The sequence below is a fragment of the Myotis lucifugus genome, unplaced genomic scaffold (genome assembly GCF_000147115.1).
Source record: "Myotis lucifugus unplaced genomic scaffold, Myoluc2.0 scaffold_200, whole genome shotgun sequence".
Taxonomy (NCBI): domain Eukaryota; kingdom Metazoa; phylum Chordata; class Mammalia; order Chiroptera; family Vespertilionidae; genus Myotis; species Myotis lucifugus.
In genome coordinates, this window is record NW_005871248.1 from 595,554 (window position 1) to 611,682 (window position 16,129).

Below are 16,129 nucleotides of genomic sequence, written 5' to 3' on the forward strand. Positions count from 1 at the left end.
GAAACATTGATGTGAGAGAGTAATATCCATCAGTTGCCCCTCATATGCACCCTGACCAGGGATTGAACCCACAACCTAGGTATGTGCTCTGACTGAGAATTGAAACCACAACCTTTTGGTGTACGTGACAATGCTCCAACCAACTGAGTCGCTCGGCCAGGGCAAATTTAAATTTTATTCTTTATTATGATAGACTCACTATTTGAGGATGGGGAGGGGGGAATTTGTAATGATATCAGGAATATTTCCATAATGAAGACTTATGGTGACAAAAAAAGAGGCTCTTTAGAAAAAGAGAATGAATTTATTCTTTAACAATGTGCATAAATAAAATGTTTATGACAATACTTTACCAAAAAGGTCAAGTTATATACTTACTATGATCAACTGTTTTTCATCAGCTTTCTCTGCTTCTTTTAATTTCAAATCCTTTGGAATTGTTATCTCCAAATGGGAATTACATTTGGGCCAAGAATGATTTGGTGGTGTTTCCCTTTAAAAAAACAAAAACAAAAACAAACTAGTAAATGTTATAGATCTGTTATCACTTCAAATTATTGAAAGGAAAAAAATAACTTATTTTCTATGCAACACTGACAAATTTCAACTCCAAGGAGAAAAAAACTTAACATTTTAAAAATCAGGAATGGAAAACCAAGAACACTATTAAGTTTCAACAAATAAACAAAAACTGCAGCTCCTACTATAGTTTCAATAAGTTTTATAGTTTTAGCCATCTGAGTCACTACAGTTTGTCCTAAACACTGTTTTCAGTAATTTCTAAAGCAGTGGTCGCCAACCTTTTGGACCTCATGGACCACCAGTGGTCTGTGGACCACCGGTTGGTGACCGCTGCTCTAAAGTAAAATAAGTCAAGTTTAATTTAATTATATTAAAGACAAAACAAAAAGCTTCTGATCTACTTTAAAACTTTTATATGTTGATAATATCCAGCATTTTGAGGGGTTTGAGGAAAGGAGCTTTTTCAAACACTTGCTCCACTTTGGAGGGAAATCTGGCAATGCAGGTTAAGTCCTCTGGCTATGAAATTTATCCTAGATATAAGTCACATAGTGGGCAAAGTTATATATGCTTCTCATAGGACTTTTTTTTAATAGAGATAAACTGGAAATAACCAAAATATCTATAAAGTGAAGTGTTAAATAAGGAACAAAATCTAATGTAGATTTTAAAAGAATGCAGTAAGATGGTAAAAGATGCCCCAAATACATTAACTAAAAAAACAAAAGGTATAAAATAGCATATATAAGCATAGAAAAAAAAGATATAATGAATAGAAATTTGTGAATATCACTGTCTTTCTATGTGAAAAACTAAGGGTTTACAAGCATAACTTGTTAGGGAAAAATCTCCCACACTCAAAACTTACAGGTTAAAATCAAATTCTGTAAAAAACAGGACAGCAGACCCAAAATGGAGTCCCTTATCCTAAGCGCCAAGTCATCAAATAGAAGCTTAAATACAGTTTTGGCTCTCCTAGAAATACAATTTTAAACCAATCAATCAGTAATCACTTGATCAGCACTAGTTAGGTAATTCCTAATATACCCCAGCCATCCCCTACAGAAAGTAACTCTGCAATAACCAACACTCCTTTTTTCTGCCAATATAACTTCCTTGTTCCCACTTCCTCTGCCTATAAAGTCATTTTGTACAGCTCCTCAAAGCTCCTTTCTATCTGCTAGATTAAATGCTGCTCAATTCTAATTGATTTTGCTCAAATAAACTTAAATTTTTTAATATGCTTCAGTTTATCTTTTAGCTATTGTCATATTTACACTTATATTAAACTAACATCTTACCTGTTATCACTGGTCTTAGATGTTTGATTATTGAGTATATTGTGCTGTTTGGGAGTTGAACCTGTAATTTAATCAAGATGGGTTATGTATTAAGCTTTATACTAACTATCCATCTAATAGTTAAAAAATCATTCACAGAAGAAAAAAAGCTCAATATATTACATGCTTTATTTTTATTAAAGACCATTTGATAAAATTAGAGCCCCCTTTCTAGAAATTACTCTTCAGAGAAAAGGCAGAAAGGCTGTGCAGAGCTGCAAAGAGACCTAATGGTAAATTAACAGTATGCCTCTAGTTTTACCAATTGCTAGAACTGAACAATACAGGAAATTGCTTAATGTCTGCTTAATTATATAACCTCGAAATGGAAATAAATGAAAACATTTTTGTTTAAAGAAATTGTAGTCTCTGGCCCATCCAGTGTGGCTGGCTGGTTAAGTGTCAACTTATGAACCAAGAGGTCAGTTTGATTCGGTTCAATTCCCTGTTAGGGCACAAGCCTAGGTTGCTCAATCCCCACTAGGGGGCATGCAGGAAGCAGCCAATTCATTAGGTACCATTTCTCCAGAGAGTAAGTCACAAACAAAACAAAAGATTTAAAATAAAACAATTTTTGGGAGGGAGTCAAAGAATCACACCTAAGTTCTTTAAACAAGTCAATCAACAAAAGCAATTATGAAAAAAAAAAAAAAGCAATTATGGTGGTGATCACACTTTTGAAAAACATAAGTAAGCAATGGTTAAGAAGGGTTTAACAGGCCTACCTGGTAGTACATATGGTTTCCTGTTATACTGACATTAAAAAAAAATCTCTGAACATTGTGAAATCCAAGTAATATTTTCAAAGTGTTACCTGGAAATTTACTGTCCCCTGTATCAATTTTTGCTTGACTAAGCAGAGTTGAAGCAGTAGTGTTATTTTCTACTAGATTATTTTCCAGTTTAGATTCCAAATGCAGGCTGAAATTCTGAACACATAATTCAAAATGTTAATATGTGCTTTTATATCCATCTTTTAGTCTTATACTAAAACACTTTTAGTGAATCTTAGCATACTAAGAAAATTTAAGATAATTCTTTTTATTTGAAGTAATTCATCTAGACATGCCTTAAAAGTCTCTTCATGACCTCCCCACAAGCTATCCTGCCAGCATCAGCTCCCATTATTCACCTTCATGCTACACTGAAAAACTTACTTCTCCCACAGTATATTCCATATTTGCCTGGCTCGATATTTTTTCTGAGTTTTACCTACCTAAACCTTGCCCAATACAGTAGCCACTGCCACATTTGACTATTAAGCACTTAAAATGCAGTTAGTAAAAAAAAAAAAAAAAAAAAATGCAATTAGTAGACTGACTCAAGATGTTATAAATGTAAATCACACACTGGATTTTTAACAGTTACTACAAAAAAGGCAAAATATCACAATTTTTACAACTGATTGCATGTCAAAATGATAGTATATTTATACTAGTGACCTGGTGTACAGATTCGTGCACATTGAAAGGAAATTAATTAGAAGGTGGCCAGCGGGGCAGGACTGGGCGAGATGGGCCAGACACACCCTGGAGCCAACCTCTCGCAGTCCCTCCCCAGCATCTGCGGAGTTGGGGCCCCTCCGGCAGGTGGGGTCCCTCAGCCTGGCCTGCGGGGATCGGGCCAAAACCAGCTCTCCGACATACCCTGAGGGGTCCTGGAGTGCGAGAGGGCACACTGCAAAGTATGCAGTAAACCAGATTTGGGGCCGACAGAGCCCCAGCAACAACATAACCCATGGCCGAAGGTGGAATCTCACGCCACCCCCCATGAGGAATCGGGCTCCCTCCTCTCTGGTTTCAGGGTGCATCACCCAAGAACCACCGCTGCCAAGTCATTGCAGCTCGGCAGTTCCCGCATTGAGCGTCTGCCCCCTGGTGGTCAGTGCGCATCGCAGCAAGCAATCAAACTCCCAGTCTCCCGGTCAAACTCCCGAGGGGACACTTTGCATATTAGCCTTTTATATATATAGACTAGAGGCCCAGTGCATGAAAATTCATGCACTGGAGGAGGGGATCCCTCAGCCCAGCCTTCCCCCTCTCACAGTCCGGGAGCGCTCAGGGGCGGGAGGTGACCCGGCGATCAGGGGAAGGCAACGCCCCATCACACCTCTGCTACTGCCACTGCCGGCAGCACAAGCCTTAGCCGGCCCTGGTTACCTGCACCTCGGACCGGCCCTGGGAAGCTGGGCAGCCACCATCCGAGGCTTGCCTGTGCCTCGGGCTGGCCCTGGGCAGCTGGGGGGCTGAGGGGACTGGGGGACTCTGGAGGCAGGCGCGTGCACCTGCCGCCCCAGCAGAGCTGAGGGGACTGAGTGCCACCATCTTGTGGCTGTGGGCACAGCCACCTTTGAGGGTGGGGGCAGTCAATTAGCATATTCCCTCCTTATTGGCTGTGGGTGCTGCCATCTTTGCAACCACATGAGGGTCAATTAGCATATTCCCTCTTTATTAGATAGGATGACAGAATAAATAAAATATAATAATTTTACCAGTTTCTCTTCTTTTTTAAAGCTATCAGAAAAATTTAAAAGATATATGTGGTTATTATATTTCTACTGGATAGTGCTAATCTAGAACACCTTTCTTCCTGTATACACTCAACTCATTACTTAAATATTAACCTCTTCCACAAAGCCTTTTTCAAGCTTTCCCATTCCCTTCCCCCAAATTTGGAATAATTTTCCATCTACTTCATATCTACCTGTTCATGCCCTTATCACTTCCTATTCTGAATGTTTTTGGTTCATCTCCTATAATTCTTAAGAGCAAAGATCATCATTATATTTATCTCTGTATCCCTAAGAGCCCCTAAGTCAGAACCTTGTCAAAGCAGATACTCAATACCTTCCAAAAGAAAAAACTCCAATCTCTATCAACATTGGCTATCTCAGAGAAATGGAAATAAAAAGGAAAACATGTGTATATCTATCTGTACTGAGATTGTTACAATGAATGTGCAACATTTTTTAACATGTTTTTGAAAAAGATGAACTTTTTGTCATTGAAAAGTCAGAAAAATTAAAAACAAGACCAATATTACCAATTAATCTTCATTAAAAGGAAGTTAAAGTTAATGGTTTTAAAAAAAATTATAAAATAACTGAGCTTTACAATCCATATAGCACAAATAATTTAAATTCAGCCCAAAGAATTCACTGAAGGCCCATTAGATGAGATGCTTTTATAAAGTTTCAAAACTTCCATCTTAGATAATTCATTGAAAGTTTCTTTTTATTACATTGTTTTTCATTTACTTTTCCATTTTAAAAGTTCTTAGCCACGCCCTAGCTGGTGTGGCTCAATTGGTTAGAGTGTCGTCCTATTCAACAGAAGGTCGCAGGTTTGATTCCTGGTCAGGGCATATATCCAGGTTGTCAGTTTCATCCCTGGTCGGGCACATGCAGGAGGCAACCAATAAATGTTTTATTCTCACATTGATCTCTCTCTCCCTCTCTCTCCCCTTCTCCCTTCCTCTCTCTCTAAAATCAATTTTTTTAAAAGCATGTCCTTAAGTGAGGATTAAAATAAAAATTCTTAGCCACTATAATTTAAGACTAAAGACTGAAATATTTACATCTTTCAAACATGTTATTTGCCAATTGTTCAAAATGGCAAACCAAAGGAAACCCTACTGACATAAATTTTTAATTTTTAAATTTTATTAAGTGGAGAAAATAGGCTGATTTGTGTCAGATGAAATTAATTTTAACAGCTTGGTCAGAATTTAGCCCAACTTTAAATTCTATAGTTTAGTCACTATGAAATATAGTTTCTGTGGTTACAATTAACAGGAAAAATGAAACATATCACTATGTTAAATGAAAAGGAAAAGCTAAAATTCAACTGGTTTATGCTTCAGATTAAAAAAAAAAAAAAAAATGAGCCCTAGCCAGTTTGGTTCAGTGGATAGAGTGTTGGCCTTAGGACTGACGGGTCCCAATTTTGATTCCAGACAAGGGCACATTCGGAGTTTGGGCTCGATCCCCAGTAGGGGGCATGTAGGAGGCAGCCAATCAATGATTCTCTCTCATCACTGATGTTTCTATCTCTCTCTCTTTCTCCCTTCCTCTCTGAAATCAATAAAAATATATTTAAAAAATAAAGAGTTAAAATGAGGAAATAATGAAACATTCATGTAAATGTGAGACTCACCACAAGACTGGATTAATAAAACAAATGACTCTTCAGTCTTTTATGATTCCTAAGATAAAATATATTATAAACACTTATTTCTTATTAAAAAGTACTCAGACAATTCTATTGTACATAATAAAAATAGATTACCTTATCTGGTGTTGATTCAAAAGAATCTTTCATCTGGTTATCCAATGGTGAGTCAGGAGGTGGTTTTATCTGATTATCCAAATGACAATTTTCAGGAGCTTTTTTTGTGGCTTTATTCATTTCAACTGTAATATCACTACTTTTAACTTCTTCAGAATTAATTTCTTCCTGCTGGCAAGCTATATTTTTATCATGTGGTTTTGTCCCTAAAAATGTACTTTGAGTCACTGGATGAGGCATTTCTAATGCTGGTAGTGAAAAACTAGTTCGTACTAAGCCCAATTTAGGGGAAACTTGAGAGTCCAACTTATTTTGCTGCACAGAGTTAAATTTTGAGAGTTTAATTTTAGTCCAGTTGGAGTTCTTTTTAGTTGAGCTGTTTATTCCATTTAGTACACATTTCACAGGCTTTGTTTTTCTACTGGGGAAGAAACGATTACACTGAACATCCTGATTTGTTTCCTTCTGATGAAGTATTTGTCTTTCACTATCAGCCTTTTCCAATTTTATTTCTGCAGGCTTCTCCTCCTTTACACTTTCCGTTTGTAAAGATTCCTTTTTTACCTCTACAGTATCTGACTCGATTTCACCAGCAATTTCTTCACAGAGCTGGAGAATGCTACCTCGTTTATTCTTTCCTGCTTGCTCATTATCTATACTTTGTTCAGGCACTGATGGCTGTGAACTTTTGGAGAGTTTTGCACTAGTATTTACTTGTGAATGAACTGACTTCTTCATCTCATTTTTTTTAGAGACCACTGTAGTAGCCATACTTGATCTTTTTATCTCAGAAGTTACAGGCACAGATTTTGTTTCCTCTTTTCTAATATTCTTCTGAAGACAGTTTTCAGATGCTTTTATGCACTGAGAACTACAAGCATAAGTTGACTGATGCTCTATTTTGCGTTTTTTTCCTTTTGGGGAATTCACTACTTCATTAATAACTGGATTTTCATCCTCTTTAGAGTCAGATTTTATTTCCAGTACTTTTCTTTTCACATGTTTTTGACTTGTTTTAACTTTATTAGATTTATTCTGAGTATTGCTAGAGTACTCTCTTCTTGCTGGTGGCAAACTCTGTTTAACTGCCTGAACTTGACCCTGGATTTCTCTACTCCGCAGAGACCTTGTTGAAACCTCCGTAAGCTGCTGTAGTCTTTGTGATCTCCGGTTAGGCTGTTCATTTGATTTAGGGGTTTCATGCACTGATTTTTTCTGAGATTTCTTTTTTGTAGATTCTTGTTGAGAATGTCCTTTCAGAATCACCATATTTTTATTAATGGACTTACTAGCTTTTTCATCATTGGATGCTGCCTTTGCTGACCTTGTACTCATACATGTCCCTAATTCAGGCTGATTTATTTTACTTTCACTAGAAGATTTAACCATTGATTTTATAGCTTGCTTTGGACCTGATCTCTTTGCTAGATTCTTTTCAGAACCTTGAATTTGTGCTTCTAAATTCTTATCACATTTTTTAATAACATTGGAGGAATTTTCTTTTGATTTCTCCTGAATGGACATTGTTCCTGAATCAGGTCCTCCTTTATTGAGTGGCTTCTGAGAGAATTTTTATATCCTGGTAGGTGCGAATGCTGAATGTCCAGTATTATTACTGAGGAGCAGATCTTAAAAAATGACTTTGATGCCGATACACATTTTCAACAAAAATACTAGTTTGCTTCAAGTAAGGTTTCTGTCATCCCTAGAACATGATAAAAGCTGGCATAAAGGCTAAAAGACATCTGCTTTACTTTGAGCAAGGCAATAGAAATTTGAAGACAATTTAATTCTAATTTGATATTTTTAGAACTTTTTGTGAAAGATACTTAATTCAGGTTCAATCTGTTTTGTTAATTTTTCATTTAATATTGGATTTCAGGTCGGCCCTATTACTGGAGGAGTTATTTATCACTGACCTCTCTGTTTTGACAAAGTTTTTGAAAACTTTTTTCTTCTGGAGTCTAGCGATATTGCACTTTGATTCATTTGAAACATGTCTTCCCTTATTTGCTGAGTCTGTTGGTTTCAAGTTCTTATATAACCTCTTTCGTTTAATAAAATATTTTATTAACATAGATTTCCTTTTGTGCTGCCATTTCTGAAAAATTAAAAAATAATAAATTTTATACAATCCAAGAAATATGGCAATGCTAATACTATACAGAAATAATCTTTATGTACATAAAATCTAACTTCTCCTTTTGAATTATTTAGTCTGTATAATTAAGGCTAAGAGAATAAAGTATCCCAAGTACATTCTTATGAATAATCAATAATGTGCCTTACATAATATGCATAGATGATGAAAATTAATTTACTTGGGGTTACTTACACTTCTGTTCCCACAAGACAAAATTGATCTTTCAGCCACCATAACTCATGAAAATTTGACAAAATCATTCCTTATATATCAACACATTACATAGCACCTACAAGAAAAAGTATTTTTAAATGTTTAAAAGGTACAGAGAAAAAATGTAATCATTCATTCACCTCCCATCAAATATCACAATCCATAATTTTACCGTCCTAACATTAGTCTTCAGAGCTTACTTTATACACAGCATAATTTCAGTATTTCTAACATCAAGTAAACAATGTTACATGCATCTAACAGAATAGCATGTATCAATTCTATATTGCAGGACAAAAGTCTTAATACAAAAAAGAAATAGTTAAATGTGCATATGTGTTAAACTGGTAACGTGGGCCCAGCCAGCATGGCTCAGTGGTTGAACGTCAACCTATGAACCAGGAAATCACAGTTCGGTTCCCTGTAGGGGCATATGCCTAGGTTGCAGGCTCGATCCCCAGTGTGGGGCCTGTAGCGGGATCAGTGGTTCTCTCTCATCATTGATGTTTCTGTCTCTCTTTCTGTCCCTTCCTTTCTAAAATCAATAAAAATGTATTTTTTTTTAAACTGGTAAAATAAAATACTATTGTGAGGAAAAGCCGTGCTGCATAAGTAACTATACATAGAAAAACAATGACAGTTAAAAAGGCATATTTAGTCCTGGCCAGTGTGGCTGAGTTGGTTGGAGCTTCATCCCTAGCACCAAAGGGTCTCAGGTTCAATTCCTGGTCAGGGCACATACCCAGATTGTGGATTCAATCCCCAGTGGGGAAAAGTACAGGAGGTAACCAATCAATGTTTCTCTCTCACATTGATGTTTCTCTTTCACTCCCTCCCTCCCTTCCTCTCTCTCTAAAATCAATTCACAAATGCCCTGACCGGTTTGGCTCAGTGGACAGAGCGTCCGCCTGCGGACTGAGGGGTCCCAGGTTCGATTCCGGTCAAGGGCATGTACCTTGGTTGCGGGCACATCCCCTGTGCAGGAGGCAGCTGATCGATGTTTCTCTCCCATCGATGTTTCTAAGTCTCTATCCCTCTCCCTTCCTCTCTGTAAGGAATCAATAAAATATATTAAAAAAATAAAAATAAAATAAAATCAATTCACAAAAATAAAATAGGTTACTTCTGAGATTTCTCCATATTTTAAGAAAAAGGCAAATTTAAACACACATTAACCTTTATTCTCATGTAAAACCTACTAAAAATACACTAGAATAAAACAAGACAAACTCATAAATCCGAAGGAAAAGAGAAAATAAGCAGCAGAACTACAGAAACCACAGAATCCCTCAGGATTCAGGACCTGGCAATACCAGGCTCCATAGGAGATGGGGATAAAAATGGGACTAAAAAAAAGTTAATATGCCCTAACCGGTTTGGCTCAGTGGATAGAGTGTTGGCCTGTGAGGACTGAAGGTTCCCAGGTTCGATTTTGGTCAAGGGCACATGTACCTTAGTTACGGGCACATCCCCAGTAGGGGGTGTGCAGGAGGCAGCTGATCTGTTTCTCTCTCAACATTGTTTCTAACTCTCTATCCATCTCCCTTCCTCTCTGTAAAAAATCAATAAAATATATATATTTTTTTAAAAAGTTAAAATATTGCAAGACTGCCTTTCCAGTTACAGGCACCCAGAAGACTGCCCTACATCATTCCCTGAAGACAGGAGGTATAAATCTCTGGTCAGAGTAAAACAAAAGGCTTTTCATCTGGGGGCTCAATAGTCACAGATAAAGCAGTAAGTAACAAAGTGACAACAAAGAAAATAAGTAGTTCATATACTGATTGGTAAAACCCACTCCCTTCAACCTCTTTGCCTACTCAGAGACTCCTAGAGGACAGCAGCCAAGCCTATGCCTTCTACAAAAAAAAAAAAAAAAAAAACACTGAAAGATTATTTTCTAATGAATTTGACAAGTCTAGAGAAAAGACCTAAAAAAGTACCAATAAGGCCCACAGTCAGTAAGCATAGACACATACACATACACACATACACACACACACCAGTCAAGATGGTGGCATAGGTAAGCACAGTACTCAAATCCTCCCACAACCACATCAAGATTACAACAGAACAACCATCATTCAGAGCTGCCTGAAGTCTAGCTGAACAGAAGGCCTACAACTAAGGATATAAGGAAAAAGTCATGTTAACCCTGTCCAATAGTCTAGTACTTGGGGTTTTAGAAAACAGAGAAAAAGAATTAAAAACAATTAAGAATGGAAAAAATTTTCCTAAAACTAAAAGTTCAGAAGTAAATATATATAGTAGAGGCCCGATGCACGAAATTCATGCAAGAGTAGGCCTTCCTTCCCCCGTCTGCCAGCACCGGCTTCCCTCTGGTACCCGGGACCCGGGCTTCCCTCACAGCCCCAGCTTCGTCCGAAGGACGTCTGGAGGGACATCGTCTAATTAGCACATTATGCTTTTATTATTATAGATATGCCCTTATTGACTTTCACATGAATAAATTAGATAATTAAGTAGAACTTTATATAGCACTCTTTTTTTAATATATATTTTTATTGATTTCAGAGAGGGAGAAGGAGAAACATCAATGATGAGAGAGAATCATTGATCGGCTGCCTCCTGCACACCCCACACAGGGGATTGAGCCAGCTACCCGGGCATGTGCCATTTACCGGAATTGAACCCAAGGCCCTTCAGTCCACAGACGCTCTATCCACTGAGCCAAACCGGCTAGGGCTATATACTAGTATAGCCACTCTTGATTCTCTACTCATGCCAATGAGTTGGCAATTGAAGTACTAAGGATATTTTCAAATATTTCTTTCTTGGTACCATCAACTTTTGGAGTATATAAACCAAAAAAGCAAGTATCATGATATATAGGGTGACACAAGAAGTTGCCCACTAAATTCAGCAAATAGTTTTTAACAGTGTTACAGAGATGATACAATCAAACAAGGAGAAGTAATAAAAATTTAAAAGGCAGAAAATTATTATTTGCAGAAAAAATATTTAAAACAATAGAAAAACTATTAGGTATGTGAATTCAATATGGTGAATAAGTAAAAAGTAAACATCAAAATCAAAAGCTTTAAATAAATAATAATCAGCTGAGATATATAGAAAATAAAATATCACATACCAGTTTCAAAAATACATACATAAATCAAAAAAAGTAATGGGGTGTCCTTGACCAAAATTGAATCCGGGACCCTTCAAGTCCGCAGGCTGACGCTCTATTCCACTGAGCCCAACCGGGATGCAGGCTCGATCCCCCATAGGGGGCATGCAGGAGGCAGCCAATCAATGATTCTCTCTCATCATTAATGTTTCTCTCTCTCTCCCCCTCTCCCTTCCTCTCTGAAATAAATAAAAATATGTATTTTTTAAAAAGTAATAGGGTGTAGACTTGTGCTTGCTGATATTGAAATACATTTAACAATTTAGCTCCAACATATCAATAAGAGATTAATGGAAGAGACTCCAAAAACAGGCCCAAAATGCATAAGGAAATTTAGTACATATAAAGTTGGTATTAATTTCATATTAATGAAGAAACGATTATTCAACAATTGGTGTTAAGACAACCAGGTAACCATCTGGGTAATTTTGGTTTAAGAGTGAGGTAATGGCCCTGGCTGGTGTGGCTCAGATGGTTGGGAGTGTCATCCAGTGCACCAGAGGTCCTGGGTTCAATCCCAGAAGGCAACTGATTGATGCATCTCTCTCATATCAATGCTTCTCTCTCTCTCTCTTTCTGTCTCTCTCCCTCCCTAAAATCAATTTTTTTTAAACTGTGAGGTGATGTCCAGGAAAAAATGTAATCATTAAAAATTAAACCAGCCCTGCCCTAACCGGTTTGGCTCAGTGGATAGAGCGTCGGCCTGCGGACTGAAGGGTCCCAGGTTCGATTCCGGTCAAGGGCATGTACCTTGGTTGCGGGCACATCCCCAGTAGGGGGTGTGCAGGAGGCAGCTGATCGATGTTTCTCTCTCATCGATGTTTCTAACTCTATTCCCTCTCCCTTCTTCTCTGTAAAAAATCAATAAAATATATTTTTAAAAAATTAAACCATAAAAACAGTGCGCGAGATAATATTTATTTTCAGAGAGGGAAAGGCTTTCAAGTCTTGTCACAAAATTCAAAAGCCAAGTTAGAGAGTCAAAACTGGGGGAAAATATTGGCCAAAAACAGCAAAAATTAATACATACTATATTCACAGAAAAAAAAAAAGACGAGAGATGGCTAATGTGATAACATAATAATATAAATGTAAAAGAATTATGGGACCAAGTGTCAGGAGAAAAAAACTTACTTTTCACTATATATCCACTTAATGTTTTGTTATGTAAACATATAACCTTGTCAAAAAATTAAAATGTAAGTAAAATTTCTCTCTGAAATACAAAGTATATTTGATACACTAATAATCATCTTGGAAAGCACCAAGTTATAAAAGTATAAATCACTTACCTTACTGAAATGGAAATCACATGTCACTTTTTTCTTTAAGTTGACTGATGATGCTTCTAATGAATGATGCTTCTAATAACTTCCCGTTTGTTTGGAAATTAATCTTTAAAAAAAAAAGTCTATAGCTAAAATAAAACGATCTATTAAAAAACATGAGAATACAAAAACAATATTTTCTATTAACTGATATATTAAAACAACTTAGACTAAGCAATACTAAGTAAACAATGGCCTAATGACAATTTTCATGATTATATGCAAAACATCACACAGCTGCAATATGGGCACCATCTCATTTTACACTGTTTAATAGACATGGGTTTTCTTCAAAAATAATCACCTTCCTGAAAGAAATTTATTTCCCTTCCCAACTGATGCTAAGCTTGGCCACATGCCTTACTTTGGCCCCATGGTGGGCAAAGTATATTTTCCTGCCTCCATGCCTTGGTCATCTGATCTGCTTTGGCCAATAGAATGTTTGCAGAAATTATGCAAACAAAGGTTTGAAATATCTTTGTGCAACTGAGCTTGCCTTCTTCTACCTCTGACATCACTATGACAAGAGTTTCACCAGGTAGACACTGCCCTTTCAACCTAGGCCCCAGAATAAACACAAAAGAATAGAACTGAGCCAAATCCCAAATAAGGTGACAAGCCCAACCTACAATGAGAAGCAAAGCCCACCCAAATTACTATCTTAATTTTCTTTATTACTTTAGCACTAAAAATCCTAATTTTTAAATTGATGAATTACATGACTGTACTTTTCCTCTCAATTTCTAAATATTTAGAAATATTTTATTTAGAAACACTTGGCAGTTGGCACATACCTTAGAAAAGAGGTAAATTAATACACAAATCTACAGTAATTGTCAATCACCTGTTCAGGTATGCTAAGGACAATTTTACTTTAATTTGCCGAACATGCTAAATCATCACTAATCCAGCATTATACGACTTAATAACCACCTTAGTATTAAATAAAACCTTGCAATCAAAAACAAAAATACATTCTCTAACCTGTTAACAAACTAAGGTGCCCCCCACAACCCATAGCGAGCTTATTACTATAATCCTAATGAAATCATATTGGGGCCCAAAAAACCCCACAATATTCAAACTTTACATAAAATGATCACTTCGGAAAACCCATAACATTTTCATTTTACAATAGAAAGATATTTAAAAGACACATGTTAGAAAGAATTTAAGAGCATATCCAATTTCCCATAGTGCTTTATAATAAAATGTACTCAAATTTTAATCATGCCCAGCTGGTGTGGCTCAGTGGTTGAGCATGGACCTATGAACCAAGAGGTTGCGGTTTGATTCCCAGTCAGGACACATGCCTGGGGCTGCAGGCTCCATCCCCAGTGTGGGCATACAGGAGGGAGCTGATCAATGATTCTCTCTCATTTATGATTCTCTCTCACTTCCTCTCTGAAATGAATAAAAATATATATTTTAAAAAATTCACCTCTTTATACAATACGCTTTTTTCCTGTAATAAATTACCAGGCTGAAAAGGGCCATCCAGGAAAGGAGTTAATGGCATTTATTTAGTAGGGTCCTTTTTCAATTCTTCTGGAAGCATAGTTTATGTATTTAAACTAGAGGCCCGGTGCGTGAAATTCGTGCATGGGGGGGTGTCCCTCAGCCCAGCCTGCACCCTCTCCAATCCGGGACCCCTCAGGGGATAACTGGCAGTCGGCCATCCCTCTCACAATCCGGGACCGCTGGCTCCTAACCGCTCACCTGCCTGCCTGCCTGCTGCCTTAATTGCTCCTCTGCCTGCCTGCCTGATGCCCTAACTGCTCTCCCCTGCCAGCCTGATCCCCCTAACTGCCTCCGCCTCAGCCCCACCACCTGGCTCTGTCTGGAAGGACATTGGGAAGATGTCTGGTCTAATTAGCATATTACCCTTTTATTAGTATAGAAGGTGCCTAGCAGAAAATCTTGTATGGGGCTGGTGTTAAAAAATTATTGTTCACTACATAATTATAATGCTGATCAAGGAGGAATGACAGCATATTTTCCTCAGCCAGGAATGATTAAAGTGGACAGAAGCTCATAAACCAGGGCAAGTTTTGTCCTAAAAAGGGTATTTCCAAAGCACACACCTGACCTAAGGAATAAATACAGTACTGCATTCTGCCTAAAAGGAGTGTTTGTTAGTTTTCTTATTTCCTCACATGCTTTAAAGTTGAATTTGCAGCTTCCAAATTAAGCATTTATAAAGCACTTTTCATCCTATTCCTGTAACTAATTCCATGGTGAGAATTTTCAAGTTTCTCGAATTAAAAAAAGGTCCATTGGTGTTGCAACCCTTTGTAAAACAGAAACCGAGGACCAAATCAGAAGAAAGGGTGAATTACAGCAAAGAAGTTCACTGCAACCAGGATGTTTTAAACTGACCAGTGTTTCATCCCGTTTTTTTAAAAAATTAACTTAGATGGGGAAAACAAGACCCACATTTTACCATTCCACTAAGTAGCATTCTTTTACTGGTTTCAGCAAAAGGCAGTTATTTACTGAAATATGACTTGATCACATGTAAATACTGTGTGCTGCAATGACTTCCTGCTGAAAGTGCCCCCTTTCAGCTACCTGAGTGCTACAGAAAACAAGTACATACTTCTCAAATCTCAACGATTTACCTCCTTCCCCTCCCCCGCGGCGCCTCCCCCTCTCCCGGAACACACTGTGAGCGCCGGGTTTTCAGAACTCCGCGTTCAGGGGTGGGGGTGGGGGGTGACGAGGACGCTGGGAGTCTGGAGTGGGAGAGTTCCCTAATCTTTGGACTTGCTATCCCATTCTGCCCGAGTAAAACAAACCCTCGCTGTCAAATCATTTTGTGATTGATAAAAATCGAGCACCCAACTCCCTTCTTGTCGCATCTATCCCCATCAATCTCATCACGGGCCCCACTGCCCCTATACCCAGGGAGGTCTAACCTGTGCCCAGACCTCATCTCCAAACCAAACCACCCTCCGACCGTGGCCCGGGGCCCCCGCCCCCTCCCAGGCCAAAGACCGTGGGAACCAGCCCCCATCTCGCCCGGCGGCCGGCAGCGTGTGCTCGCGGTCCCGGCTGGGCCAGCGGCTGGCGGCGGGGCCGGGCAGCCGCCGCACCCCCCGCCGCGCAGGGAAGTCACCGGGGGGCGGAAACGAGGCCGGGCTACC

General features: G+C 38.2%; 1 protein-coding gene across 3 annotated transcripts in view; it reads right to left on the reverse strand.

The window, feature by feature from the left end:
* The window catches only part of ESCO1 (establishment of sister chromatid cohesion N-acetyltransferase 1), a 32,389-nt gene extending 19,289 nt beyond the window's left edge, over positions 1-13,100 (reverse strand). For 2 of the 3 annotated variants that reach the window (XM_023761157.1, XM_023761156.1), the window contains exons 1-5: positions 12,948-13,100; positions 6,149-8,249; positions 2,677-2,791; positions 1,824-1,884; positions 379-493 (exon numbers count right to left, since the gene is read on the reverse strand). In XM_023761157.1, the coding sequence (XP_023616925.1) occupies positions 379-493; positions 1,824-1,884; positions 2,677-2,791; positions 6,149-7,672 (1,815 nt within the window). In that variant the 5' untranslated portion in view covers positions 7,673-8,249; positions 12,948-13,100. Of the gene's footprint in view, positions 1-378; positions 494-1,823; positions 1,885-2,676; positions 2,792-6,148; positions 8,250-8,483; positions 8,581-12,947 lie in introns of all 3 variants that reach the window. The other variant, XM_006097391.3, reaches the window with a different exon arrangement.
* Positions 13,101-16,129: the final 3,029 nt, after the last annotated feature.